Here is a 27,434-nt window from a genome sequence, read left to right as displayed (position 1 = left end):
AATTAGGCCAAAACAGGTGAAATCAATAGGTGAATAAAAATCGAGACACATATGTGAATAAATCCAACACAAACCATGACTGTCTTCTGTTTTTAAATGATTAAAAGACTCATTCTTCAAAATGATCTCCATATTCCTGCATACAGTCAACCATTCTTTTTATCTATTTTTAAGGTCTTAATGTTATCTTTGGTACTCATTAAGGCCAGAGTCTCAGTTATTATCCACTGTTTCCAAAAAGGCTAGCAAAATTTAGCTGGGTAGAGAGTAGCAGGGGCGTCCTGGTGGTCCGAGTGGTTACCGGTTTGGCCTCACAGTGGGAGACCTGGGTTCAAATCCAGGTCAGTACACCTGTGTGGAGTTTGCATCTTCTCCCCTGGGCCTGCGTGGGTTTTCTACGGGTACTCCGGTTCCCTTCCACATTCCAAAGACATGCTTTGTAGGGTGATTGGACCCTCTAAATTATGTATGAGTGTGAGCGTGAATGGTTGTTTGTATCGTTGTGCCTTGCGATTGGCCGGCCACCGATTCAGGGTGACCCCTGCCTCCGGCCCGACGTCAGCTGGGATAGTCTCCAGCACCCCCCGCGACCCTAGTGAGGATAAAGCGGTTGAGAAAATGAGATGAGATGAGATAGTAGCAGTTCTCAGGGTAGCTATTTGCTGACTAGGCAGTTTTCAATCAGCGCGAGGGAGAGTGAAATGAGGCTGGATGATCAAAAAAGCAGGCTGTATACCTAAAGGGAGAGGGCATACATGCTGCTATTGGCACCATCCTCTCTGTCTCTATCGCTTTAAGAGGTACGAAAGAGTGTGTATGTGTGCGTGTGGGGGAGGGGTATTGGCTGGGGTAGAATAGTCCTGCAATGAGTAGATACAAGGGAGACGAGAGATAGAAGGAGAAATATTCCGAGCGCTAAAAATCAGGAGAAGGGCAGATCACTGAGTGCAACTGAGGGATACAACAACAATTCAGAGGCAAGGGGACACAAGGATGGAGAGGACAATGCAGAGGAATATTTTTGTCTTGCTTCTCTTGACACCCTAAGGAGAGAGCCTCCTGTGCAGACTGGAGAGAGAGAGAGGAAGGAAACAGGAAATAATCACACTTCATTCGGCTTTGGCCTGTCAGTCTGTGCCGAGGCTAAATGTTTCTTTCCTAGGCACTACAATGTAAAAGATTTTCCTCAACTTTCTGCTCTTGTCATTTTTCTTCCTCAACGACGTAGCAGTCCGGGAGGATGTCAATTTGGTATCTCCACGTCTGCCGGCGCAGGAGGGACGCTGGGATGCTCTGATGGCTAATTGAGCCGAGCCCAATCGCCGCTGTCGTCGTTCCTCCGTAGGCCTGCGGGACCGCTGGAAAAGCCTAGCCCACACTTGTCTGGGGTACCTCGCCGCAGGACCGAGACGACGGGCCGGCGGCCTCCCCGACTGGGTGAGGGTGGTACTGATACTGACGAGGATGAAGAGTGCCGTTAGCATGCTTGCCCATGGGAAAGAACACTTACGACGCCTGTCTTCGTCTCTCTGAGCATATATATGTGAAGCTTCCATTTCTTCTACAACAGATGATGCTTGTAAGGCCTTCCTCTTGTTCCTAACAGGAAACTGGATTTCACATTTGGAGGCAAGGAAGTCAGGGGCCCGCCCGTTCCTCCGCCGCTACCTGATCCGAACAAAGCCTCCTCCTTACTTGCCACGCTGAGCGGAGCAGATCTTTGCATTTCTTTTTCTTGACATTCTAAGGATTTGTCAAACCTGTTTCATGCATGTCCACTGGAGGCAGGTTTGACTTTGATGATGGGGGGTCGTACTGTGGGGGCTGGGAACAGGGAAAAGCCCACGGCAGAGGGGTTTGCACGGGACCGCAGGGTCAAGGCGAGTACGCGGGGGCATGGAGTCATGGCTTTGAGGTCCTCGGTGTATACACGTGGCCCAGTGGAAACAGCTATCAGGGCACTTGGGCGCAGGGCAAGCGGCACGGCGTTGGAGTGGAGAGCAAAGGCCGCTGGGATTATCGAGGAGAATGGACGCAAGGGTTCAAAGGTCGATACGGACAGCTGGAGAGCACAGCCAGCGGCGCCCGTTATGAGGGAACGTGGAGCAACGGCCTCCAGGATGGATATGGAACTGAAACCTACTCTGATGGAGGTAAAGTTGATTTTCATCATGATATTACCACTTAGCAACTGCTCGTACAATAAATCTTTTTGGGTGCTGAAAGCTGAAAAGTCAGAATTCAGAAGAATTTAGAAGGATTCAGAAGGATTCAGAAGCACGGCACCCCAGTTCTGCCTGCTGGGATTTGGATGTACTCGTGCGTGGGTCATCTCCGGGACCCTCCCAATATTCAAAAACATTCACATTAACAAAAACAATGACTCAGTGGGCACTTTCACACGTTATCAGTAATAAAGGTTTATGGCGATTGAGCCATTTATAGATCCCGGTGTCAAATCTGCAACTTCTAAATATTATGTGGGACACATTCCAATCAAATAATTTACCTACTAGCTAAAATACAGTGGAAAAAGACTGATGTACACAGCCCATCTGCTCAGCATCACAGGCTGTGCTATAAAGTTGTCATGGTTACGCAAAGACATCAGGTCAGCATGTCACTAGAGACTACAGCACAGCTCTCATGTCATCTGATTGGCTACCCCCCTCTCTCACACACACACAGTCTTCCCCCTGCTTTAGTCTAATGTAGGCCACTTAATGTGTTGCAGTGCAAGCCAAGCATAGAACAATGTTAGGAGTTCAGGAAAAGATGGACAATTGAACACAGCCTTTTGCATTGTAAAGAGGGTGATTAATGTTAAGTTAGTGTTACAAGAAGCAACATGACTAGAAATATAAACTCAGTTTAAGGTGTGTGGTGGGGGGGGGGGGGGGGGGGTGGCTTTACACGTCCTGTCTGGTGTGGTCTTCCGTTCACGTGGAGGATCGCCGACAGACGAGTACAGCATGCACGAGCTGACACATTTTCTCCAAGCCAGTAAATCTAGGCACATAACGCACAGGAGTGCCAAAGCGGACATGAATTGGGGGCTGAGTGAACAGGCCCTCACAGCATAAGCTTGCTTGTTTTCAGCACCATTGACAGCTCCTGGTCACATCCAGGTCAGTTAAACAGGAACTCCAGATGGTGGTGGAAAAAATACATTAAAATAGCTTTATGCACAAATGTCTTCAAAGTTATTTAAAAAAACACCCCAGTTAAGTTTTTACAAAAACAAAAAATATTATCCAATAAAATAACAGCTTGTGTAATAACAAATGAAACTTAAATGTAGTTTTTTTTGCCTCAACGAAAATGAGTCATCTCTTTAAAACAAAAGTTTTATTTCGACTCCTGTCGATGTAACAGTGTTATAATAGCAACCATTAGGCTGATCTAATGGATTTTGCTACTAGGTTATGATCCTTCTAGACAGTTAATTGTGTCTTTATGACATAATAAAGTTAAGAAAATGGTTAATGCCTGGAAGTGAGGTGGTAATTTTCATCATAGGCAAATATAGGAATATGTAAAACATAGCATAGCCATTTCAGTGTATACTGTAAATTTGAATTTTTCTAGTTTGTGTAGAAGACCAAGGGTGTCCAGTTTGTATTTGCTGACCGCAAATGAGAAAAAAAACTTTAAATATGGCCCAATTAAAGAAGCTTGTGACCTGGTGGTGAAGCAGTGATCGGAGTGCCCCGCTGCTGTTATGGTGGCCCGGATTTGATTATGGTAGTGCTTTTTAAAAGATTTAGTTGGACATGCCATGAAAAGGTTTTCTTTCAATAATGTAAACATATTTAATACTAGCGGTCACCAACCCTAGTTTTCGAGAGCACCTATCCAGTCTGTTTTCCATGTCTCCGACTTCCATCCCACCGGAAATTAATAATCAGGATCACTAATAGGGGGCGGCCCGGTGGGGCAAGTGGTTAGCACGTCGGTCTCACAGTTCTGAGGTCCTGGGTTCAAATCTTCTGGGAATATAAGGACGGGTATGCGGGGTCCAACCAGCGTCAGAGTATATTCTGCGTAGCTGGTGGTTCGTCGGATCCGTTTCCAGTGGGGGTTGGGCTCTGTCAGGGCTGCCCTATGTCATTATTTCTGTTCAAAACCTTTATTGATAGAATATTGGACGAAGACGTGGCGTTGAGATAGTCCGGTTTGATGGCCTCAGTATTGCATCTCCTTGCTTTTTGCTGATGATGTGTTTCTGTTGGCTTAATCAGGCCGAGATCTCCAACTCATTGGAATGATTTGCGGGGTCTTGTTCACGAGTGAGGGAAAAACTAAATGGGAGATTGACAGGTTGATCGGTGCGGCCTTTGCAGTGATGCAGACTCTGCATCAGTCCATCCTGACGAATAAGGAGCTGAGGCAAGAGGCAAAGGTCTCTACGTAAGGGTCAATCTACTTTTCTACCCTCATCAATGGTCACTGTGGTTTATAGGCCACCGACCGAAAGAACAAGATTCCTGATTCTGGTTTACTCTGCTTAAATAAATCAAACTTAAACTCTCTCTTAGAGTTAAGGTGAGAAGCCCAGTCATCAAGAAGGGATTCGGAGTAGAGCCGCTGCTATTCCACATCAAGAGGAGGCAGATGAATTGGCTCAGACATCTGATTAGGTTGCCTCCACGATACCTGCCTGGTGAGGTGCAAACCCAGGACACACTGTCTCCCGGCTGGTCCGAAAATGCCTTGGTATCCTCCCGGAAGAGCTTTATGAAGTGGTTGGGGAGAGGAAAGTCTGGGCTTTCCTGCTTTAGCTTCTGGGCTCCAGCACCCTCCACGACCCATTGGAGTATAAGCGATATAGAAAATGAATGAAGTAATCTACAATAGTGTGTGACAGCAACCATTAAGGGGCAAGAACGATTAATCAAATACTATTTTTTTTATTATCTTATTCTGATGTTTTCATTCTTTAAGATGCTTTCAGGTTGATTTCCTGTTTGTGTGTTGTAATTGGAAATGATTATAATGTATTGTGTATTTGGGACACTTTCTGTGTCCCAATTATATTCTACATACTAATTATAAACAGATATAGCCGAATAGTATACCACCAGGGAAACAAGGCCACGTACCTTCCTTGTTCTTCTCTTTCTCTAATGCAATTAATTTAACATATTTCTTTTTAGTGCACCTTTACTGCTGTGCATACAGCATCTGCAAGCAGACATTGGGGCTTCGTAATGAGCTGTGTCTTGACATTCAAAATCAGAGCTTTTCCACGGTATAACATTTAAAAACATCAACATGGATGAACCTGAAAAAACAAACATTTTAAAAAGGGCTTAAAATAAAACAAATGATAACATGAAGACAAGTCGGAGTGGTAATAATATATGTAAATAAATGACTTTAAATAGAATTATGATCTAACGTATTGCCATAGCCAGATATAATCTGACATACATCACAGGATTTCATTTAGGGTTGATTTTACATGTTTGTTTCAAAATATTTGTCAGTCTTCAATCATAAACATGCATTATTAATCTGGATTTTGTTTTTTCAGTATACTACAATAAAAAGTAATTACACATCCACAACATTAAATGGCAATCTGTGAAGAGGGATCAATAGCAAAATGTTTATGCGTTTGTATGAACTGGCCATGCTCGAAAAGTTGGCGGGAGAAATAGAGTGCACTGGACAAATCCTCGAGAGACAACAGAGAAAAATGTTTTACTAGGATGAGGTTTTAAACTAATGACGAGCACACTTTGGTCCTCCTGAATCCAAGATTCGACTTCTTTGTTAGGATTAGTTGCGGTATTTGTTTTTTTTTTTGGCTATTCGCCTCTTACGTTCCACCAGCTTCCCTTGTACCAGCTGAGTGTGCTTTGTTATCAACCTGTATCTGTCTATTCAGCCTCCTGTGTTTGTTAGTCATCAACGCATCATCTGCTTCTTTGTACCATGGCATGTTTCCATGTCAAATTCCTCGTTACCCCATGTCTTTCACGTCAGTTTTGATTTTGTTATTTGATGTCTAAGTCCTTGTTATTTTCTGAAGAAACCTTCCTCAGTTATTACAGTTTTGTGAGAGCACTCCATTCCACTCTTCCCTGCATTTGGTCAAGCCACCTTCAAGGACCGAACTACTCATGAAATAAATGCTCTAAGAATTTCAGCCAACCTTTATTTGACAAATATGAAAAGAGCAGAGAGAATAAAAATATAGCACAATCTATTGCTAAGATAGCCACATACCAATATAATAAAGACCATATAGCCTGCGTCTTGTCTCTACCATGTCCAACTCTCAGTATATTCACCTGTCTAAGAAAACTACTGGTATATATGACCAAAAGCCAGGCTCAATCAGACACAGGAAGATGCATCAACAACAACTTCATCGTTTATAATGCTGAAAACAGATGATAGTGGTGGAGACGCAGAGGATGACAGCAATGAAGACTCATTTTAAGACCGCTGAATTAGTTCCACACAATCTCCTGGTACTCATTTGAGTAGCCCTTGCAAAACGTATTTGCACTGTTGTCTTTTGTCTTAAAATGCAAGGGGGCAGTATCAAGCCAAATAACTTAAGGTGTCAATTGGGGCTACTGCTAGCCTTTTGGTTGGCCTAAAATGAAAAGTCAGATGATGCCATTTAAAGGCATTTCCTGAATATTCAAGAAGGAGAAACTCATGTTTTTCTTGGGCCTGCATCATACATTTTAGGTCTGTTTGATATGGGGGAAAAATCCCTGAGAGATATTCTATGTCACAATATCCATCTGCCGCAGAATTCATTCATTTTCTGAACCGCTGATAGGTACGCACAAATAAAGAGAAAGGACAATCTAATAGTTTTATTTATTTGGTTAAAATATATTCAACAGTTAGGACAGTGTGTGAAAATATGTGCCACGTAGCATTTGTAATTTTTAATCAATTAATAAAGGAATTCAAAATAAAATAATGAATAAGGAAATTCATTTACTTTTTGGGTGATTTCCTAACTTGGATCTTTTTCGTATCTCAAGTCACTAAACTGCATATAAAAAAAATCATAACCTAAAACTTTCGTACCTAGAGGCATTCATACGTAAAGATATATCGTAATAAAAGTTATGCGGTGATAAAAATGAAATTCACTTGTTTAACTATTTATTCATATCTCTTTCTGGGCCAGGAACCTACCAAGGCCAGTGGCTGGGTGGAATGCGTCATGGCTACGGTGTGCGGCAAAGTGTGCCATACGGCATGGCGGCCGTCATCCTCTTCCCTCTGCGAACTTCCATAAATTCCCTCCGTTCTGAGCACAGTCACAGCCCACCGGCCACGCTTGAGGATGGTGTTGCCCATACACCCACGGACGGCGTGGTGGCTGGGCTGGCTGGCAGTCCTGTGGGTCGAGGAGGCTTTGCACTCACTGCTCCAAGTGAAGCTGAGCGCCAGAGAAAAAGGAAAGGTCGCTTCCGGCAATCCATCCTGAATGGCCTAAAACTACGGCGCTCAGAATCCAAAAGCTCTCTCGCAAGTCAGCTGAGCAAACAAAGTTCCTTCTGTAGCGAAGCCGGCATGAGTACGGTCAGCTCTGCTGCCTCCGACATCCACTCCAATGCTAGTGAGAATGAACACGGCACGCCTGTAGATGCGACTGTTACAGAAATGTATGCAGGTGAGTGGCGGAGCGACCACAGGGCTGGCTGGGGCGTAAGTCGACGCTCGGACGGCCTTCACTACACTGGTGAATGGGCAGGGAACAAAAGGCATGGGTATGGATGCACCACCTTTCCTGACGGTACCAAAGAGGAGGGGAAGTACAAGCAGAACGTGTTAGTGAGCGGGAAGCGGAAGAATCTGATTCCACTAAGAGCCAGTAAAATCAGAGAGAAGGTGGATCGAGCTGTGGAATCTGCAGAAAAGGCTGCGGAAATTGCCAAACAGAAAGCTGAGATTGCCATGTCAAGGTATTCTATCCTTCCGTACAGTAATCCCTCGAATATCGCGGCTTCAACTATCACAGATTTTTTTTCTGTTTGTTTTTTAATTACATTTTTTGAAAGTTCATAAAAATGTGAAAATCCACACGGAAGCTACCCCCGTCCTCTTCTCATAAAATTATTGTCAGGTTTAGAACCATATGTCAGGTTTAAGACCATGTACATTCAATAATATCGGAGCAGAGGAAACACACAGCCAGTCGTGATGAGAATTTAAACCACCTCATATGAAGGAGGACGCCAGAATAGCCAGAGCAGAAAGATAGTCTATCTTCCTGAATGACCGTTTGGAATTCCTGGCAACTCCCTACAAACAACCTGGTTTTATTAGCACAGGATCATGTGACAGAGACAAACTTAAGGCGGGGAAATACACAAAGGAATGGGGGTTTCGTGATAGATAGCACCCCCCTAACTAAAAGAGGTAGTGACGGGAGTCACCACTAGGTCGTGCAAAATTCTATTCCAGTGACTACACTATGCAAAATAAAAGACAATAATAATAAACATAAAATACATTCATACTTCACACCATATACATTCAATAACTTCGGATCAGAGGTAGCACACGCAGAGTCAGCTTGATGAGATTTTCAAAGACTTCAGCTGAGGGAGGGGTCGGGAGTAGCCAGCGCTGGGAGATGAGTCCATCCCCCAGCCTGACCAGTTCGAATCCCTGCCTACCTCCAACAGTTGAGCTAGTTTTATTAACAAAGGGTCATGTGACCTAGGTACAAACTATAGGCGGGAAGAAATAAACAAAGAAATGGGAGTGTCGTGATAGATGACACCCCCCTAACTAAAAGGTGTCATGATGGAAGTTTCCACTGGGTCATGCAAAACTCTATTCTAATGACTACACTATATAAACCAAAAGACATAATAATAAGCATAAAATACATTCATACTTCACAATTATTATTATTGTTTTTTAATTAGGGGTGATCCTACTAGCCGTTTTTCGTTTATCGCAGCCATGCCTGGTTTACATTAATCAAAATAATCAAGGGATTACTGTATACTGTATAACAGGGGTCGTCAACCTTTTTGACGGAGAGAGCCATAAACAATACATATTTTAAAATGTTATTCCTTGAGAGCCTCCAAACTTAAAATGAAAATACACTAAAATGTGTGCTATTCGTAGTAAAATCACCACTTTTAAAGTACAAATGTTCTCTGGGGTCTTTTGAAAACATTGCCGCACTGTTGCTAATCAATGATAATCAATGGGAGTATGCATGCAGAAGAATCTAATGAATTTTTTTTAAAGCTGCACTAGACGTAGTGTTGGCGCCACAATGTTCACGTAACGCTCCCACTGATGCATTCAGGACTTAGCTCTCCCCTTATTTTACATCCAGTTTATCAGAGAGCCGTATGCACCTATCAAAAGAGCCACATATGGCTCCCGAGCCATAGGTTCCCTTTCCCTGCTGTATGCAGTACGTTGGTGTAGGTGTTTATTTACACTGATGCCGGTATCATTGTGAGTGCGGATGATCGTCTCTATGACTGGCGACTAGTCTAGGGGATAGTCTCCCTTTCGCCCAAAGTTAGATGGGATAGGCTCCGGCAACTCCCATCACCTGTACAGGGATGCGCGGTACAGAAAATGAATGAATGAATATACAGTACGTATGAATGAATGGACATTTTTTGGAGTTGCCTATCCCCAAACAGAAATGAAGGACCTTACTAAGCACTAAATCGTCCAATAGTTCATGGGAATTTGTTTGTCCACCTGTCTGCCCGACTTTTTTCGGGGATGGGGTGCAATTCTGGCTTTTTAAGCGATTTTTCACATATTGGCTCCCTAAAATTGTTTAAAATATGGAACCAATCATACACAAATCAGGTGTTGCATTTGGCAATCCAATTTTGGCCTGCAACAGTGAGCTTGCATGGCAGAAACCCCTTCTATCTGTATGTTGGTCGTATTCATGAGATTTTCCAGAGGTTTTGGACGCTTGAAAAATGGCTGTCACACCACGTTTACGCCAAAACTAGAATAGCTTTTTCAACCTAATTTTCCTATTTGAAATGAATAAAGAGTCATATGCTTGTGCCACTATGGAAAATAAATGCACTTGTGCTTGGGACTTGTTCCTTTTGCCGCCATATTGGGATCCATGCAATTATTGCACTTCATTGGTTAGTACAGTAAAATAATAATTTGCAGTTTATCACAAAAAAAGTAGTCAGAATGCCTTTCCATATTCTCAGAGCTGCAAGCCATATGAGTGAATTGTTTCTAAATGTTGTAAGCAGAATGAGCCACGCACGTGGAAAGGCAGAGGCAGCTGAAAGAGTTGCACAGAAGGCCATGGAAGAATGTCAAATGTCCCGGATGGCAGCAAAAGAGCTCTCACCCTCCTTTGAGATCTACGACAATGGTGAGTTCTCTATACACAATCCATTATGATAGCCATGAAGGTAGTAAATGTATATACAGACGCTCCCCTACTTACAAACGAGTTACGTTCCGAGTGCTTGTTCATAAGTTGAATTTGTTCGTAAGTTGATTCAGTGCTATATTTTGTATTATAATTCATGTTTAAGGCTTATATAAGTATATTGAAGGTTTGTATAAGTGCATTTGTTTGTTTAAGGCTTGTATAAGTAACCAGCATTGGTTTGTACTGAAAAAAACATTTAATAAAATGGAGAAAATACATACAGTACTGTATACATACATCGGAGAGGAGAGAGAGATTTACTAGAAACTGGGCAAAAGAAGCTATCTAATGACAATTCCACTATTTTCTTCCTTTTTTCATCATAAATGCGGTAGCAGTGTATGGCATCATTCAACTGATTTGCAACCTTTGTGCAACGTTCAATATTTGAGTCCTGCTGCTGGATCTTTCTGTTTATAAATGGTACTCTTGTTCGTAACTTGAATGTTTGTAAGTAGGGGAGCGTCTGTAGAGTGGTACCTTGAGATACGAGCTTAATGCGTTCCAGGACTGAGCTCGCATGTCAATTTACTCGTATCTCAAATCAACGTTTCCCATAGAAATGAACTAAATACAGCTTTGTCCATCGAAAACGCTGAGTTTAATACGTTCGTCCAGGTGGACACAATCCATTCGCAAATAGTAGTTAGCTGGTAGCTAGCGTAACTTTCCAACGTTAATTACAGAGCTTCGTCAAGCTCTGTTGATGTCGATGTATACAGGCCACGATCCATTGGGTGTATTGACAAAAGAACTACATATCCCAGCAGTCACTATGCAGTACTTTTTCTATGGGAAAACAGTAGAGTCGACTGATTTTTTTTTATTTTATCGTGATAACAATTTTAGTATTGGTCCAAATATAAAGCGCACTGCATTGTAAGGCGCCCTGTCTATTTTGGAGAAAATATAAGACTTTTATCTGCGCCTTATAGCCGTGAAAATACGGTAATTTGTTCCAACCCTCTGAAAATAATAAAAATAAAACAGGATATTATAATGAAAAATACATTTTTATTGGTTGTAATTCACTATCTACTAACAGAGAAAGAAATAAGTAGTGGTTATGATGTTTAATAATAAAATGAGGCATTATTTTATACAACGTGGAGTACGTGGTTGGGGAGAGAAAGAGAGAGAAAGAGAGAGAGATAGTCACTTGACGGATGTGCTCGTAACGTAACATATTTAACATATATTCCTATACACACCCATTTTAATGTTAGATTACACTAAATTTAAACCTTCTTGTGCAATAACCAAGGCAAACAGGTTCATTTATTCCACCGCGACGTTTGGGGCACACTTCCAGCTTCTCTGTACGTATTGACAAGCCAACTCAGTCACGTGTATACTACTCATGTTTAGCGATTATTTTGTGCTTAATAGCGACTGTCATCATACGCCTTTTTTCTTCGCACTACCCTTCATTGCACCGGCTTGCTTTGGATCCATTGTGTTTCTCTTAATTCTGCACTGACTAATTTAAAAAAAAAAGAAAAAATGCAACAATCCGCCCAGTGCTCGTAGAGATCTTTGCACGAGCAAGATACGGCGAAGGAGACGACAGTGTGGTGAAATCATAAAGCAGCGTCTCGCGCCCTGGCCAACTGGCTGTCTCAAATGGCCGTATCTCAAAAGTTGTGTCGTATCTCAGGGTTAATATTTGTTCTGAATTTTACTCGTATGTCGGGGCACTCGAATGTCGAGGTATTACTGTACCTATAAAATATAGTAATTAAGGTATTCAATTTAATTATATACACTGGAGATAATTCAATAAATATTTATGAAACCAAAAAAACTAATGTATACAATTATTCATTCAGCATTTAATTTTCAACTGCATTAATCCTCATCAGGGTTTTGGGGCGCTGGAGCCTATCCCAGCTGATTTTGGATGATAGGTGGACTGAATCCTAAACTGGGTACCAGTCAGTCGTTGGGCACACACATCGACAGACATGCATTCACACTCACAATCACACCGCCAGTGAGTCCATCCCATGCTGCTCCCACCAATGTCAGGCGAATGTAGAACTACACAATCAATGACCTCTATACAAATATAGTGAATAGTAAAATCTAATATTAATTCATTCAAAGGTCGTGATAAAATCTAATAGCTTTTCAAATTTTGCTGTGCATAGTAACATCAATCTTTTATTTTCAATTTTTTCCACCTTTGTATATATACATGATTTATGTTTATGCATCTCCAAGAAGTCTGTAGGGGTCCGCTACGAAATGAAGCTACGGAGCAAATTCTAATCCTCCATTGTTTTGCATGTTGTGTAAAACTCCACGACCATGTGTCCACCTGGCAAATAGAAAGGTCGAGAAAGGTCTAAAGATAGAGACACCTTTTATTCCATACAATGTAATCCTATTTTAGGTTGAAGGACACGCTGCCTGTGCAATTTGTTTGCATCTTATGTAAAATTATACATGCTTTTGACGCTTGTCCTTATTCACACACAAACACACACTGTCCACATAATGAGATCAACGGGACTTCCTGCCAGTTCACTTCACTGGTGTAATTATCCAACTGTTTTTCTAGGGCTGGGATGTCAGAAGCCTCAGCACCAGGATGCCAAGGACAAAGACCACGAGGTCATCTCCACCGGAACAGACAGTCCGGAGCTATGTACTCCGGACACGACACCGCCTGTAACAACGCCTAATTTCAGTCCTGTGCTGAGTGTCCCCATTTGTCCAACTCGGAGCCCTACCAAACTTGTGCATCGTTCCAGAAATGCTTGCTTCATGAGACAGAGTGCCGTGGATGATCAAGGCGGGTCAGAGATTCAAGTGTTGGGGGAATCACGGGATCCGAACCCGCTGAAAGGAGGTTCTAACAATTGGACGGATGGTGTGTACCCGGATCGAGGGTGTAGCAGCCGTTCAACAACGCCCTCTTTACTAGAAGAGCAGGAGGGACAAGTTAATGGTCACGATCCCGTCCTTTTGGCCAACCACAAGGTACGTGATAAATCAACGTCCAATCATAAAGTCTGGGAGCACTCGTCTTCCCACAGAGCATGGGAGAACTCTGTGTCCAGCCAAAAATCCTCCAAGCATGCCTCTTCCAATCACAAGTCGAGGGAGTACACATCATCCAATCATAAAACATGGGATCCTTCATCTAGCAACCACAAGGCTTGTGAGCATGCCTCTTCCAATTATAGGCAGGTACACATTTCGTCCAATCACAAGGCTTTGGATCATATCATGTCCAATCACAAGACTTCTGAACATGCTTCCTCCAATCACAACTCCCAAGATCATATCTCTGCCAATCACAGCCCCAACGACTACGTGGCCTCCAGTTGCTTTCGGAAAAATGTCTCCAAGCACCTAAAGCAGCACAATCCTTCCAACCACAAGCATAATGAGCATGCTGTAATTGACCAAAGGCAAGACGGCCACGCCGAGGGTTGGACTGCAGTGAGCACCCTTAGGTGGAGCCCTGCCCACTCACGCCTCACGGAGCAAGATGAGGAGATGATGAATGAATACACGGTAGACATGAGGCTTCAGTGTCCGGAATCGCAGATACCGCAGGGGTTGGCTGAGGAATCGCCTGCACTCCTCAAAAACAATAGGCTGCGATCCCGAGCTCTGAGGCCAGTTAGAGAGCGATCTGTGGACTCAGTCCAGATGCTGGACAACTTGAGCGTGGGGGCGGAGTTGGAGGACTGGCCGTTGCATAGGGACCTCACCCTCTCCCCACCACTTCAGTCTCAGCCCATCACACTGGAGCAGGAAGGAGAGCATTTCCCACTCAAATCAAACTCAGTAAGTCTTTTTCTGTCTCGCTTTTTTGTCAAGTTGTAATGATTTTGTTTACAATACGAAAGGGAAGGTGCTTTTGTTACCATATTTACTCGCATATAAGCCACCTCGTTGTGGAAATAAATTAAGTAAAAATAATGAATGTATCTTACCTTATTCTGATCATACGCATAACAAGGGTTGGATGTACTACAGTGTGACATTTAATCAAGGTTTAGTATGTATAAAAACACTGCAAAAAGATTACAATTACTAGACAACAAAAAATACTGTTTTACCTAAGATTGGAAATTTGAAAAGTCGGATGTAAATTATCCTCGTAGTCTGAAACGACCCATTTGGTTAAAATCTAAAAAGCAAGGAGAGGAATGTATTCACTTGTTCTAGACGGTGCAAACATTATACCGGCATTACACTGGTGGACTAATTCTTCTTTTCATACTCTCGTCTTCTAGGGCTCCAGCTCCATTCTGGTGGTTATGGTCATCTTACTTAATATTGGAGTAGCCATTCTTTTCATTCATTTCTTTATTTAAGATGAAACAGTTCTGAGTACTGCATTAAATTATATTCTTACTTGTTGCAATGGACATTCTGCTTTTTCCACTGGAGCCCACAGCCTGGATGAAAGATACAGAGGGCCGATGAAGAGGCCCATTTAAGTTCCCGCATGGTCACCATTTATTTTCCTCTTTCATTTTATTTACAGTTCTGGGGATGGAGTAATGCATTACCATTAAGAGAGAATTGATTATGATTCATATTAAAGTTAAAAAGTGCAGCTTTATATGATTGTGGCATTTTCTGGACACATATGCATGGGTGTCTATTGCGTACTGTTATATGGACTGTCACAGGCAGATTTGCTCCATGTTCCATCCCTCCAGAGAAAAGCATTAATCTGGTTATCATATAACATGCTAACCAAGAACACAAAACACATTTTGACTGCATATTAAAACAAAATGTTGTCTTTCAACCTTTTGCCATCTTGGTCCCATTTTCCAATTTCATATAGTATTCACATAATGCGCTACATACAGAACTATGCTGCAAGAGTAGATCATTTAAAGGGCTCAGCCATTATTTATTTAATCCATTCTAAACCCACTTGAAGCTTTTGCATGAGGTTGTGTGGAGTGTTAAAATGCATCGTCAATCCCTTTAACATCACTATTTTGTCTTCTTCTGATTTTTTTCAATGTCATCCAAATCTTTCAAGACCTACACTTATTCTCATGAAACTTTGTTGTCATCACTCCTCGCACGCCAACCAATCTGATGACACTTTTAACTGCTAACATACGGAGAGGAATTCTGTCTTCTCCCATTGTACAGCCTCCAGACTGTTATGTTATGACCACTAATTATACTAAATATGTGTATGTGTCATTATTATTCAACTTTGACACATTTTTGCAAGCCAGAGTGAATGCAGAGTGCCTCATATTAATTCAGTTAGCATCTTCAATTAATTTTCATGTGAACTGCAATGAAACATACACTGATGCCAGGCTTAGAAGAGAGAAGAAATTGTCAACACAACTTACACTCCCCCACTTAACCAGGAATGGCATGCACTGTTTTGACTCTGTCTCTTAGTCACCCTCTGGACCACATAAATTGGGAAAGTGGGGTTTCTACAGTGTCATTTCCTGACACTTTTTGGGCCGGATAAGATTTTTCCGCATGTTTGTTCAGCCTGCTCAATCTGGTGTCACTTTGTAAAGTCTTTCCTTCTCGTCTCTCTTTTATTAAGTAACACAAGGCTAGATGAGACATGGAGAGCAGTGTGAAATAAATGCAAGCTTTTAACTCTCAGTGGATATTAAAATGTCCTGAATTTATGAATGATATAAAAACAAAGTCTCTACTATTAGTATATGTTTTATACTTCGCACCCAGTGGCATCATCATGTTGTGAGATCATTGCATGCCCAAGCATGCTCTTTCTTACGCTTTGGTTTATGAGGTTGTTAATGTCGAGAAATTAATAAAATGTTTGAAATATTAGCCCTGTTGTGATGTATTTATTGCCAGTTACGACACTGTTTATAAACATTTGGTTTTACAACAGTGGTACACAAAATTCACACCATTAAGTAATGTACAGCGGTACCTCAAGATACGATCTTAATTCGTTGCGGGACTGAGCTCGTATGCCGATTTACTCGTAACTCAAATGAACGTTTCCCATAGGAATGAACTAAATACAAATTAATTCGTTCCAACCATCTGAAAAAAAACACCAAAAAAAGGATAGTGGATTGGAAAAACATTTCGATTTGTTCTAATTCGCCATCGTTTAACAAAGTAACAAATAACTAGTGGCTTAATAGCACTGAAATGTGTTTAATAGTCCTAAAATTAGCAGGATTTTCTGCACGGCCACACGCTCGTAACATAAAAAAACAAATTTAAATCAACTGGCATTCAAATGCAGACACACTCAAAGATAAGCTGAATCTATAACACCAAACTAAATTCTAATTTAGTTCTAAATTTTGATACCTTTCTTCTCCCATGTTGGCTCTATTTGCCTCACCCTGACTTTCAGATGCAACCTATCGAGGGTTGTTTGCTTTTGTCTTCCCTTCAAAATATTTCCAAAATGATGCACATGAATGTCCTCACAATAGGATAACGCGTGACTACTTTATTACGTACTGTTTTATTACGCAAGATTTGCACTTCAATCATTCATTTATTGTCTCTAATATTTCAACAGACATTAAAGAAACATGAGAAACATTGGGGAAATATACTTCAAACACAGTTTTCAATGTTTAGGCAAAGATTTCCGTGTTTTAAAAGTCGATTTGCAACCTGCAAAGTTGTTATTGTTTTGATTCTTTGTTTATGAAAGATGTCATCCCTCCACCATCACCCAAATAATAGATCCGTTTTGTTTTTTTTATCTTTGTCCGGATTGCTTCATTTCTGTAGGCTGTGTCAGAATTAACGATGTTGTCTCCTATAAGCGATGTGTCTTGATCTCATACCTACAACGCCGTGTACGAATTTTTTGTTCTAGGGATTTGAAGATATAGTGTCCCCCCCACCCCCTCCTGGATTCTGTGTTTTTTGCATATTTATATTACACTGACAGGTTTCAGACCATCAAATCAATTTTAGTATAACACAAAGACAACCCAAGCCAAGAGAAAATGCAGTTTCTAAATGATAATTGTATTTACCAAGGCAGAAAAAATGACAAATTTTTGTGGCACTCTGTGAAAAAACGAATTAACCCCCTTTGTTAAATCACAAAATAACTGTGATTAATCCCGATTGTAGGAAAGCTGAGCTCAATTTCACAGGCCACAACTACACCTCATTAACACCATGTGTTGACTCAAGAATAGCTTAAATAGAATGTGTCAGACAAAGCGAAGTAGGCTACAAGATCAGAGCATCATGCCACGATCCAAAGAAATTCAAGAATAAATGTGAAAGAAAGAGATGAACATCTATCATTCTGGAAAAGGTTACCAAGCAATTTCCAATGCTTTGGCGGTCAGTATCCACAAATGGAGAGAACTTGGAAGAGTGGCAAACCTGCCCGGGACTAGTCGGCCAGCTAAAATTACTCCAAGAGTACGACGAGGACTCATCCACGATGTCACAAAAGAACCTAGAAAAACATCGAAAGAAGTGCATGTCTCGCTGGCCTCAGTTAAGGTCAATGTTCATGACTCTACTATAAGAAAAACACAGGACAAAACTGGCATCCATGGCAGAGTTCCAAGGCGAAAACCATTGCCGTCGGAAAAGAATATAATAATGGCTGGTCTTACGTTTTCCAAAAAACATCTTGATGATCCCTCACACTTTTGGAAGAACACTCTATGGACTGATTAGTCAAAAGTTGAACTTTCCGCCTTGTTATATTTGGCAAAAGAAATTCCTCAGCATGGCATCAAAACAGTGAAGCATGGTGGTGGCAGTGTGATGGTCTGGGGCTGCTTTTCTGCCTTCAGACCAGGACGACTTGCTGAAATTGATGGAAGATTGAATACTGCTGCTTGACCAGCAGTTGACCCTCAGTTCATGCACTCCAGCTAGGATTGGATCCAGCACCACCCGTGACCCTAGTGAGGATAAAGTGTTTCAGAAAACGAATGATTGAATGAATCCTTTGTGTGAGAGAAATATGCAAAAAAACACAGGTAAAAGAAAATACATTTTCACCTCACTGTAAACAGAGTCACAAGGTGTGTTGTGAAACAACAGCAAAAGGCTTTAACAAATGAAGCACACGATTTGAAATCTGACTTGTTATTGCCAGCAAGCAAGTGGGCATTATTTTGAATATTAGTGAGCATTTCTCAGTTTAGAAGGAACTTCCAAATATGGAGTTGTTTACCATGACTAGCTAGTCTTGGCAAATTTCTTATCATTCAGGTGCTTGAGAATAATGGTAGGATCCTTCTTATGGAATACATTAAAAATATTTTTGCCTCGGTTATCGCACAAGGTTTAAATTTAGTGTAATGTAAGATTAAAACTTACTTTTAAGTGTGTATAGTAATCTAAGTTCCTTTCAGTTAAATTTAAAGTTATGTTACGAGCGCGTTGCCGTCAAGTCTACCGTCTGTCTGTACTGAAAAATGTCACATTTTAGTATTAAAGATGATAACGTCTGGATAGGTATTTGTTACTTTGTGAGTAGGTAGTGAACTAGAACAAAGAAAAGTTGTTTCTTCAATGTAATATCCTGTTTTTGGTGTTTTTTGGAGTGTAGGAATGGATTAATTTGTATTTAGTTCATTCCTCTGGGAACAATTTATTTGAGATATGAGTAAATTGACATACAAGCTCGGTCTCGGTACACATTAAGCTCATGGTTCGAGGTATTACTGTAGTTCGCAAAGGCGCCCTATGCCAGTGTTCTAGCCAATAGGAAAATGGGATTAAAGCTGCTAAATTGTTTATTTTAAAAACAAAGAGACTTTAGTTTTTACTAATTCAACTCCTTGCGCACTACGATTGGCTGGCCACCAATTCAAGGTGTCCCCCTGTTGGGTTTATTCTGTTTTATTATTATAATAGTTATATTAATTCATTTCTTTATTAAATCAATCTCTTTCTTTTCTTTGTATTAATTCATTACTTTGTTAAATCATTCTCTTTCTGTTTTTCAAAAGTCTTAAGGTCACGCCAAGTCATCTTTAACCTAGACAGCCTGTTCCAGGATGGTTATACAAACAATCCACCCAATCTCGGTCCTTGAGATTTGGTGGGCCCTTGGTGACGAGGACAGGGCTATTCGGACAATAACAAGAATATTGTTATCGTTATGTAACCGTACACTTCGGGTTTTTCTGTATGTAACGATTATATGATTATGATTATATTATATGATTCTTAGGTCAAGGAGGTTGTATAATTACTCTAATCTAAATGTTGTTAGGTCTAGTCCCTGTTTTTGTTATTAGTAAAATACCTTGATTGTTATTGTAGTCCCAGATGTTGTTTTTACTCATACGTGATGGAATGATCAACAACTCTGTAACTTGTGACCATAAGAATAGGACGAAAATGTCTATTCGAGGAGACGTTCGGAAGTCGTACGGTGACGCTTGCTGTAACTCTCCCTTCCGGAAGCTGTTTATCTGTTGTATCCATTTCTATTTAATTAAATGTCAATAATTGAATAAGATGTCTTCCTGCAGTTATTGATAATTACGGACGAAGGTAATTATTAATGAACCTGACACCCCCGCTTGGTGTCCATAGTTATCTGGGTTAGGACAAACCTTTTTGAGATCAATAAACAATTGATATTTTCAAACATTATTCCTTGAGAGCCGTACTCAGAATTTAAAAGTAAAAATAAATGAAAAATGTTGCATTCATTAATAATTTCACCATTTTGAAAGTAAAAAAAACATCTCTTTTGAGAACATTTTTCTCTGTTGCTAATCAATGAGTATTAATGAGAGTATGCCTGCAGATGAGTATAATGAAGAAAAATTTGAGTCGGCGTCACAGTGCCGTCGTGGCGCTCCCGTTGGTGCGTTCGGGACTTAGGTCTCTCACCAGCAGTTCCCATATTTTACCACAGGTTATAGGTGACTCATATACAGCCACCAAAGGAGCCATGTATACCCATTAAAGGAGCCACATATGGCTCCCGAGCCATAGGTTCCCCACCCCTGTCCTCGGAAGTTAAGATGGAAAATTCCCTGCGGCCCAGCCTAATCCCCTCTCCGACAAAAGTTAGTCAATGACAGCCAATGAGTTATTTCTGCCGAGTGTTTTAATGAAGATATAAATGAGTGTATATTTTAAAGCAATGTAAATATGCAGCGAGTGTTGGACTACAAGCGCGAGTGAGATTGCAATGACTCTGTGTCGACATGACTGTCTAAAACAGCGGCCCCTGGTGGCGCTCTGTAGCCATTACATTTGTCGTTTCTTTCCATTTCCTCGTCGTCTTTGTTAGCTTGTGCTTGGGACCAACCCTACGAGTCGTTATCACCAATTCCAATTGTTTTTCGTCGACTCTGGTGGAAGTATTCGGTGGAGCGGCTGCAGCTTGTAGCCGAGATCGCTTTGTGGTTTCCGGTGTTTGTCCGTCTCTGGGAGGATGGCGTCTAGGTTCTACCGCATCCCCGCTACCGCCGGTCATCCGCCCTCCACTTACTCACAATGCCGTCGGCTTCGGTCCAAAGACAGGAGTGAAAATCATCACTAAGTGACCCGGGTAGGTTTTGGTGAACGAATGTTGACAAAACGTGACCTTTGCAGACGAGAGAACCTCGGTTTTCTGGAGACGAATTTTCTCCCTGCGGCTCGGCGGCGGAGGCCTAGTTTAGATTCGGGGTCAGTTCTCCATGGAGGCTATCTTAACGCTAGACTCGCCAATCGAATGGTGGCCTCCCGGAAAACGCGACATCGGGAAAAGTGGCGGCTGCTTATGTTCTGTCGTCACGGACAATTAATTAATTGCACGGGCAGGATTTTGAATTTAGTGAATGGAGTCTCGGAAGTGTTAGTTTGGCGCACATAGCCTGTCATAATAGTGAAGGAGGTCCCCTTGTTAAGTAACGTCAGGGGGGCATTAGCTGTTAGCTACCGCAGCTAGTAGCTCCAGTTTTGCCTTCAAAACGGCGTTCATTTATATTCCTATTTGAGACCATTAGCCTGCTGGAGCTGTCTCTTTAAAGTAAGCGCATTTAGCTTCGGCGAACCCGTCAATACATTGAGGTGCAGGAAGAAATGGTTCAGGAAATAGACCCAGGCAGGCTGTGAATGTCGTACGATATTATTACACAGTCGTATTATTTGATAGTTGCATTGTCACGACATCTGATCGATGCGCGCAAATGTTATCATCATCACACGATGCATTTAACAATACTATATAGTATATACTTATACTATAACAATATATAATACGGCACAACTGTCATTGCCATACGGGTATTTTGTCTGTAAGTCGTTTATATTATGTATAGAAAAGCTGAATGAAAGTCTCTGACACTATTTGTTTAAGTGGTTTATTTTGTCCCCCATCTCATCTCATTTTCTGAATCGCTTTATCCACATTAGGGTCGCGGGGGATGCTGGAGCCTATCCCAGCTGACTCCGGGCCAGAAGATGGGGACAGCCTGAATTGGTGGCCAGCCAATCACAGGGCACAAGGAGACAAAAAAACATGCATGCTCACACTCACAACTAGGGGCATTTTCATTAAGAGTGTCCAATCAGCCTACCGTGCTTGTTTTTGGAATGTGGGAGGAAACCGGAGTACCCGGAGGAAACCCACGCAGCCCCGGGAGAACATGCAAACTCCACACAGATCGACATGACTTGGATTTGAACCCAGGACCCCAGAGCTGTGAGGCTGACGCGCTAACCATTCGCTCCACCGGGGGCATGTGGTTTATTTTTTCTTCACTACAATGGTGCCAATCTTCGTGAATTCACAGCCTTTAAGATGTCTCATCTCATCTAATTTTCTGAACCGGTTCATCCTTTAGGGTCGTGGGGGGGGGGGGGGTGCTGGAGCCCATCCCAGCTGACCTCTGACGAGAGGCGAAGGACACCCTGAAATGGTGGCGAGCCAATCGCAGGCCACAAGGAGACAAACAACCATTCACGCTCACACACACACACACACACACCTAGGGGCAATTTAGAGTGTCCAATCAGCCTGCCGTGAATGTCTTTGGAACTCCACACAGGTGGACCGACCCAGCTTTGAACCCAGGTCCCCCACTGTGAGGCCGATACGGTAACCACTCATCCGCCGGGCCGCCCTGCCTTTAAGATGTGTACAATGAAACAGCAAGCAACTTACATCGTACAATCAGTCACGTAACCATGCCAGTCCCTTAATTCTCACATTATTTTGTGCCCCTCCAGGTGTCCATGTTTATTTCTTGGAAGGTGTCTATCCTACAGAAAGGTTACCTTTCCTTCAACTATAATCAATCAGCCGTGTGCCCTCCAAAAGCTCATCATCTTAGCTCCGAATCCTGAAGCGGAAGAATGACGGAGGCATGGCAGCAACAGCAACAGCAGCACACAGTGGCCCCCCCGTCTGTGGTGCACACACTTTCCCAGTCGACAGACACTCTGGCCTGCACTGTATACGGTGTTGTCCTGCAACCAGATTCCTCGCTACAGCAGCAGCAGCAACTGGGTCAACAGCATGTTGTGCAAGCTCAACAGGCCCCCATGCAGCTAGGGGCCGAAAGAGTGCACAAGTGTGGGGCGTGTGGCCACGACATATCCCACTTGGCCAACCCCCACGAACACCAGTGTATGGTGACTCAGGACAGGTCCTTCCAATGCACACAGTGCATGAAGATCTTCAGCCAAGCCACGGACCTCCTGGAGCATCAGTGCGTGCAGGTGGAGCAGAAGCCATTTGTTTGCGGCGTGTGTAAGATGGGTTTCTCCTTGCTCACATCTTTGGCCCAGCATCACAACTCTCACGGCAACGGAAACAACCCCATGAAATGTTCCATTTGCGAGAAAACCTACCGTCCCGGATCTGGAAACGTCACTCCCACCTCGTCGGCGGCCAATCCTCAGCAGCCTTCTGCCGGAGAGACGTCCGGCGGCGGAGCGGCGATCAGTGCCTCCTCCCCGCCCGCTTTCGAAGCCTCCGCACCGGATAGGCCGTACAAGTGCTCAGTTTGCCACAAGTCCTTCCGCCATTTGTCCGAGCTAACTCGTCACGAAAGGGTGCACACGGGTGAGAAGCCGTACAAATGCGACACGTGCGATAAAAGCTTCAGTCAGTCCTCGCACCTGGCCCATCACCAACGCACGCACAGCTCCGAGCGACCGTATAAATGCGCTGTGTGCGAGAAGAGCTTTAAGCACCGTTCCCACCTTGTGCGACACATGTACGCCCATTCGGGCGAGCACCTGTTCAAGTGCAACCTGTGTGAAATGCACTTTAAGGAGTCCTCCGAGCTCTTGCACCATCAATGCCAGCCCGAAGGAGAACGGCCTTTCCGATGCGGCTCGTGCGGCAAGAGCTTCAAGCGCCCGTCGGACCTGCGGCAGCACGAACGCACTCATTCCGAGGAGAGACCGTTCCAGTGCGAGGAGTGCCAGATGAGCTTCAAGCAGCAGTACGCCCTCGTACGCCACCGTCGCACTCATAAAAATCCGGCCGAGCGTCCCTTCAAGTGTAACCTCTGCGACAAAGGCTTTCTTCAGCCCTCCCACCTGCTCTACCATCAGCAGGTGCACGGCATGGAAAGCTTGTTCAAGTGCGCCTCGTGCCAAAAGTCTTTCAGCCAATCCGGGGAACTGCTAAGGCACAAATGCGGAGGGGAAGTAGAGAAGCCCTACAAGTGCGATGTGTGCGGCAAGGGTTACAAAAAGAACTCCACTCTTCAGCGCCACCAAAACACTCACTGCGCAGAGAAACCGTTGAAATGCTCTCTGTGTGACAAGCGCTTTGTGTCCTCCTCAGAGTTTGTCCAGCATCGCTGCGACCCCACCCGCGAGAAACCGCTGAAATGTCCCGACTGTGAGAAACGCTTCAGGTACTCGTCCGAGCTCCAACGCCACCGCCGCGTCCACACCGGGGAGAAACCTTTCAAGTGCGCCAGCTGCGACAAGAGCTTCAAGCAACGCGAGCACCTGGCTAAGCATCAGAGCGTTCACTCCCGGGAGACGCAGTTTAAATGCGTGTGGTGTGGTGAGCGCTTTGTCGACCTCGCCGCTCTACAGGAACACACGGTCCAGCATACTGCCGAAGGAGAGAGTTTCCCAGAAGCGCCCTGCATCCCGTGATCGATTCCTGGATGTGTTACAGACTTGGCGCTCACCTTTTCTATCTGTCTTGTTGTACAGTATCTACTGCTGGCGGATCCAATTGAGTATAAAAGGCGAAATTCAAGATCAGGATTCTTTGAGCGGTTTATAACGGGAAAAAAGGATTGTGTGATGTAAAAAGTAGAGACAGCTTCATTTGATGAGCACCATGTGTGGGACTACCCCTCCCCATCCTCCCAAATGTTGCATGTGACGTTATTGCATCTGTTCTTTTAACTGTATACTGTGTTGTGGGTGGCAAGACAGTTGTCACGTGTATGCTCTTGTATATGACGTCCATGTGCCTTTTGTTTTTCTACACGGATCTTGTTTTATTGAGTTGATGTTTTGTAATAGCCGACTACTTCCCATCCGTGCACAGTGTTAGCCCTGTGCAGCAGTATATTTTCGCATTTTAGACCATAGATAGTATTGTCTGTGCATGAGTATTTATCACACGTAATCTCACTATTGTATTATAGGTTTTTTTTTTTTATTTAGAAGAATACCATCAGAGGAAAACAAAAAACTAAAGTGGATTTGTGAAAAGTATAGCTTATGTCCTATTAAAAAAAAAGTGTTGTTGCATCTTTGTATTGAACAGATGACAGTTGGTAACTAACAAATACCTATCATGTCATAAGAACACTTGACATGTGCTATAGAAATGCACAACGTAATATTTATAACTACTGATTCATTGAATAGTCTACCCTGTTATCATAGATTGTGTGTACGCGCTCATGTAAACATTTAAAATGTAGTTTTGTTGCTTTATTTTTTATGAGTAAGCTTGCTGGTATTTTTGCAAGAGTTTTAAGTTTCTGTTTGAACTTTTATGCTGATAAACTATCAAACAATGTTCACTAGTAAGGAATTAGGAAAATACTATAGTAGGTTAAAACTAAGGCATGAGGCTTAGTAAATCCTTTCAAGATTCCTCATCTATACTTGTGGACTGGACTCCGAACAGCCTCGAGATGTAACGTACTTTTATTTGTACTGACGGAAATGTACAACTTTTTACAGTATATTTAACCAATGGTTTGATGAATTTAAATCATGGACAATGAATTAGGCTTGAAACCTAAAAAAAGAAGAAAAAAAATACAATTTAGACTCCTGTTCTTAACTGTGCGCACATGTAAAATAAACCACCTTCAGGAATATCAAAGTGTATATGGATTTTATGAATGCTGGTATTCATTTTTATTGTGTCAGGTTTTACATTGAATAGCTGTTTTAAATGTAGGGACACATGCAGAAGTTGACAGTAATTTTGTGTATTCCCGGTGAAAATATCTGTTCAAGACAAAGTTGAAATGATTTCTAATTGTCATGAAGTTGCAGATGATCGTGTCCGATGAAATATTTCAAATTAATTGTTAAGATTTTCAAGATTAAAGTCAAAAGATGAAGTGGTACAGCAAAAGATTGTGCACATTAAAAAGATGTTGGACCTAGATCATTTCTTTACTGGAAAAACATCTACATTTTAAACAGTGCATACCTGTCAACTTGTACGTTTTATAGTTTTTTTTACCATTTCAAATCATGTACGCCGTACACCGACTTTTGTACGGGGAAAAAATAAATTTAAAAAAATCGCCAATATTTATGAAAAGCGATCTCAACAAGACCGTTTTGGCTAAAATCCAGATAGTCTCGTAGGCTGGTAGCCAACGACGCTACTGTCATCGATCGTTACTATTGTCACGGTATACCAGCAAAAATTATCCTCCATTTTTTTAGCCGTGCGTTCGGCAATATTGATAAAGGATGACATGCGCATGCGTAGATATACATAGAGTAAATATCATGGAAGCAAGCATGGAGGAGGCACCTAGTAAGAAACGAGTTACCGCGAGTAAACATGTGTTGTACGGTGTTTGTACGTATTTTGTGGGGTTTGTACTGGGAATCATAATCATTTATAAGGGCAGTTATCTGCAGAGGTTGACAGGTATGACAGTGGCTGCCGATGACAGCACAAGATGTTCAAAGTATTTGTGGATCTAAATCACAATGGTTTGGGCGTGTATTGCCGTCATTGGCAAACGATGATTGTCCAGTAAGGCTGAAACAAAAAAAAAGCAATAATATGTGCATATAAGGAAAGTGAAAAGCAATGCCACAGAGTTTGGGAATGGTAGTCACAAACAGCCTGACTGTCTTAGAATGACAATAAAACAGTTAAAGTCACTGTTTAAAAAAAACCTAAAAGGATGTGAAATCCAAACCAAGCCTCCCTGTAACAAATGAATAATTATTCCAAGATGTGCTCATTGGAACATATTGATAAAATGAAGTGATACATGTGACAGCAAACCCCACTCTCCCCTACAGTGGCAGGCACAGTGTTTGCTTGGTTTCCATGTTATGTCAGTGTTTATCAGCTAAAAAAACATGTTTACGTACATCCTCACAAATAAAATATGAAATTTTGGGTTGGCCTCGGACTGGGTACTGCAAATCAAGTTAATTCACCGAATCTGGTCAGGCTCGATATTTTTCGACCCGATTTCACCTCTAGCCAGCAGCAAATCCCAGGTATACACTGATGCCAACACATGAAAAAAACTGAGATTATTAGGATTATGGTGCACATGTAACTACACATTTTTAGCAACAATGCTGCCAGCGGGCCACAAAGCTTCAACCAAATTTTATCTAACTGCAAGAAGAAATATTCGACACAAAACACAGTGATTGCTTTCTGAGGCTAGCTGTTTGGCTCTCTTACACAATGCCCCGCTGAAGAGAGATGCTTTGCCGTCATGGTTAGTCAGCTGTTTTTGTTTTTTTTAAATGTGGTCTGTTTTTTATTTTTAGAAGTAGAGGTAGGCACTTAGAATTAGCTGCCCTTTATATATAATTGATTAATTGACCTTTACAATGTCTTAAAACAACTAGT

At 42.3% G+C, this 27,434-nt stretch overlaps 2 protein-coding genes across 2 annotated transcripts; both read left to right on the top strand.

The window, feature by feature from the left end:
• Window positions 1-842: 842 nt before the first annotated feature.
• On the top strand, window positions 843-16,246 carry jph3a (junctophilin 3a). The gene is made up of 5 exons (XM_077713614.1): window positions 843-2,153; window positions 7,163-7,943; window positions 10,248-10,372; window positions 12,999-14,236; window positions 14,689-16,246. The coding sequence occupies exons 1-5, from the start codon at window positions 1,772-1,774 to the stop codon at window positions 14,767-14,769; spliced, it is 2,607 nt and encodes an 868-aa protein (XP_077569740.1). The 5' UTR covers window positions 843-1,771; the 3' UTR covers window positions 14,770-16,246.
• Window positions 16,247-20,652: 4,406 nt separating this feature from the next.
• Window positions 20,653-25,983, top strand: LOC144194583 (uncharacterized). Its single transcript, XM_077713746.1, has 2 exons — window positions 20,653-20,942; window positions 22,607-25,983. Exon 2 carries the CDS (start codon window positions 22,733-22,735, stop codon window positions 24,497-24,499), a length of 1,767 nt encoding a protein of 588 aa, XP_077569872.1. The 5' UTR covers window positions 20,653-20,942; window positions 22,607-22,732; the 3' UTR covers window positions 24,500-25,983.
• Window positions 25,984-27,434: the final 1,451 nt, after the last annotated feature.

Source organism: Stigmatopora nigra, chromosome 3 (assembly GCF_051989575.1).
Source record: "Stigmatopora nigra isolate UIUO_SnigA chromosome 3, RoL_Snig_1.1, whole genome shotgun sequence".
In the NCBI taxonomy this organism is placed as follows: domain Eukaryota; kingdom Metazoa; phylum Chordata; class Actinopteri; order Syngnathiformes; family Syngnathidae; genus Stigmatopora; species Stigmatopora nigra.
The sequence above is the reverse complement of the archived record's forward strand: the minus strand, read 5'-3'. Positions and strand labels throughout refer to the sequence as shown.

Excerpts from the sequence above, each read along its gene's own strand:
- jph3a (XM_077713614.1), top strand. The coding sequence starts at position 1,772 with ATGTCCACTGGAGGCAGGTTTGACTTTGATGATGGGGGGTCGTACTGT. Across the intron at positions 10,373-12,998 it reads CTTTGAGATCTACGACAATG|GGCTGGGATGTCAGAAGCCT; the intron begins GTGAGTTCTCTA and ends CTGTTTTTCTAG. Across the intron at positions 14,237-14,688 it reads TCCCACTCAAATCAAACTCA|GGCTCCAGCTCCATTCTGGT; the intron begins GTAAGTCTTTTT and ends CTCGTCTTCTAG.
- LOC144194583 (XM_077713746.1), top strand. The coding sequence starts at position 22,733 with ATGACGGAGGCATGGCAGCAACAGCAACAGCAGCACACAGTGGCCCCC.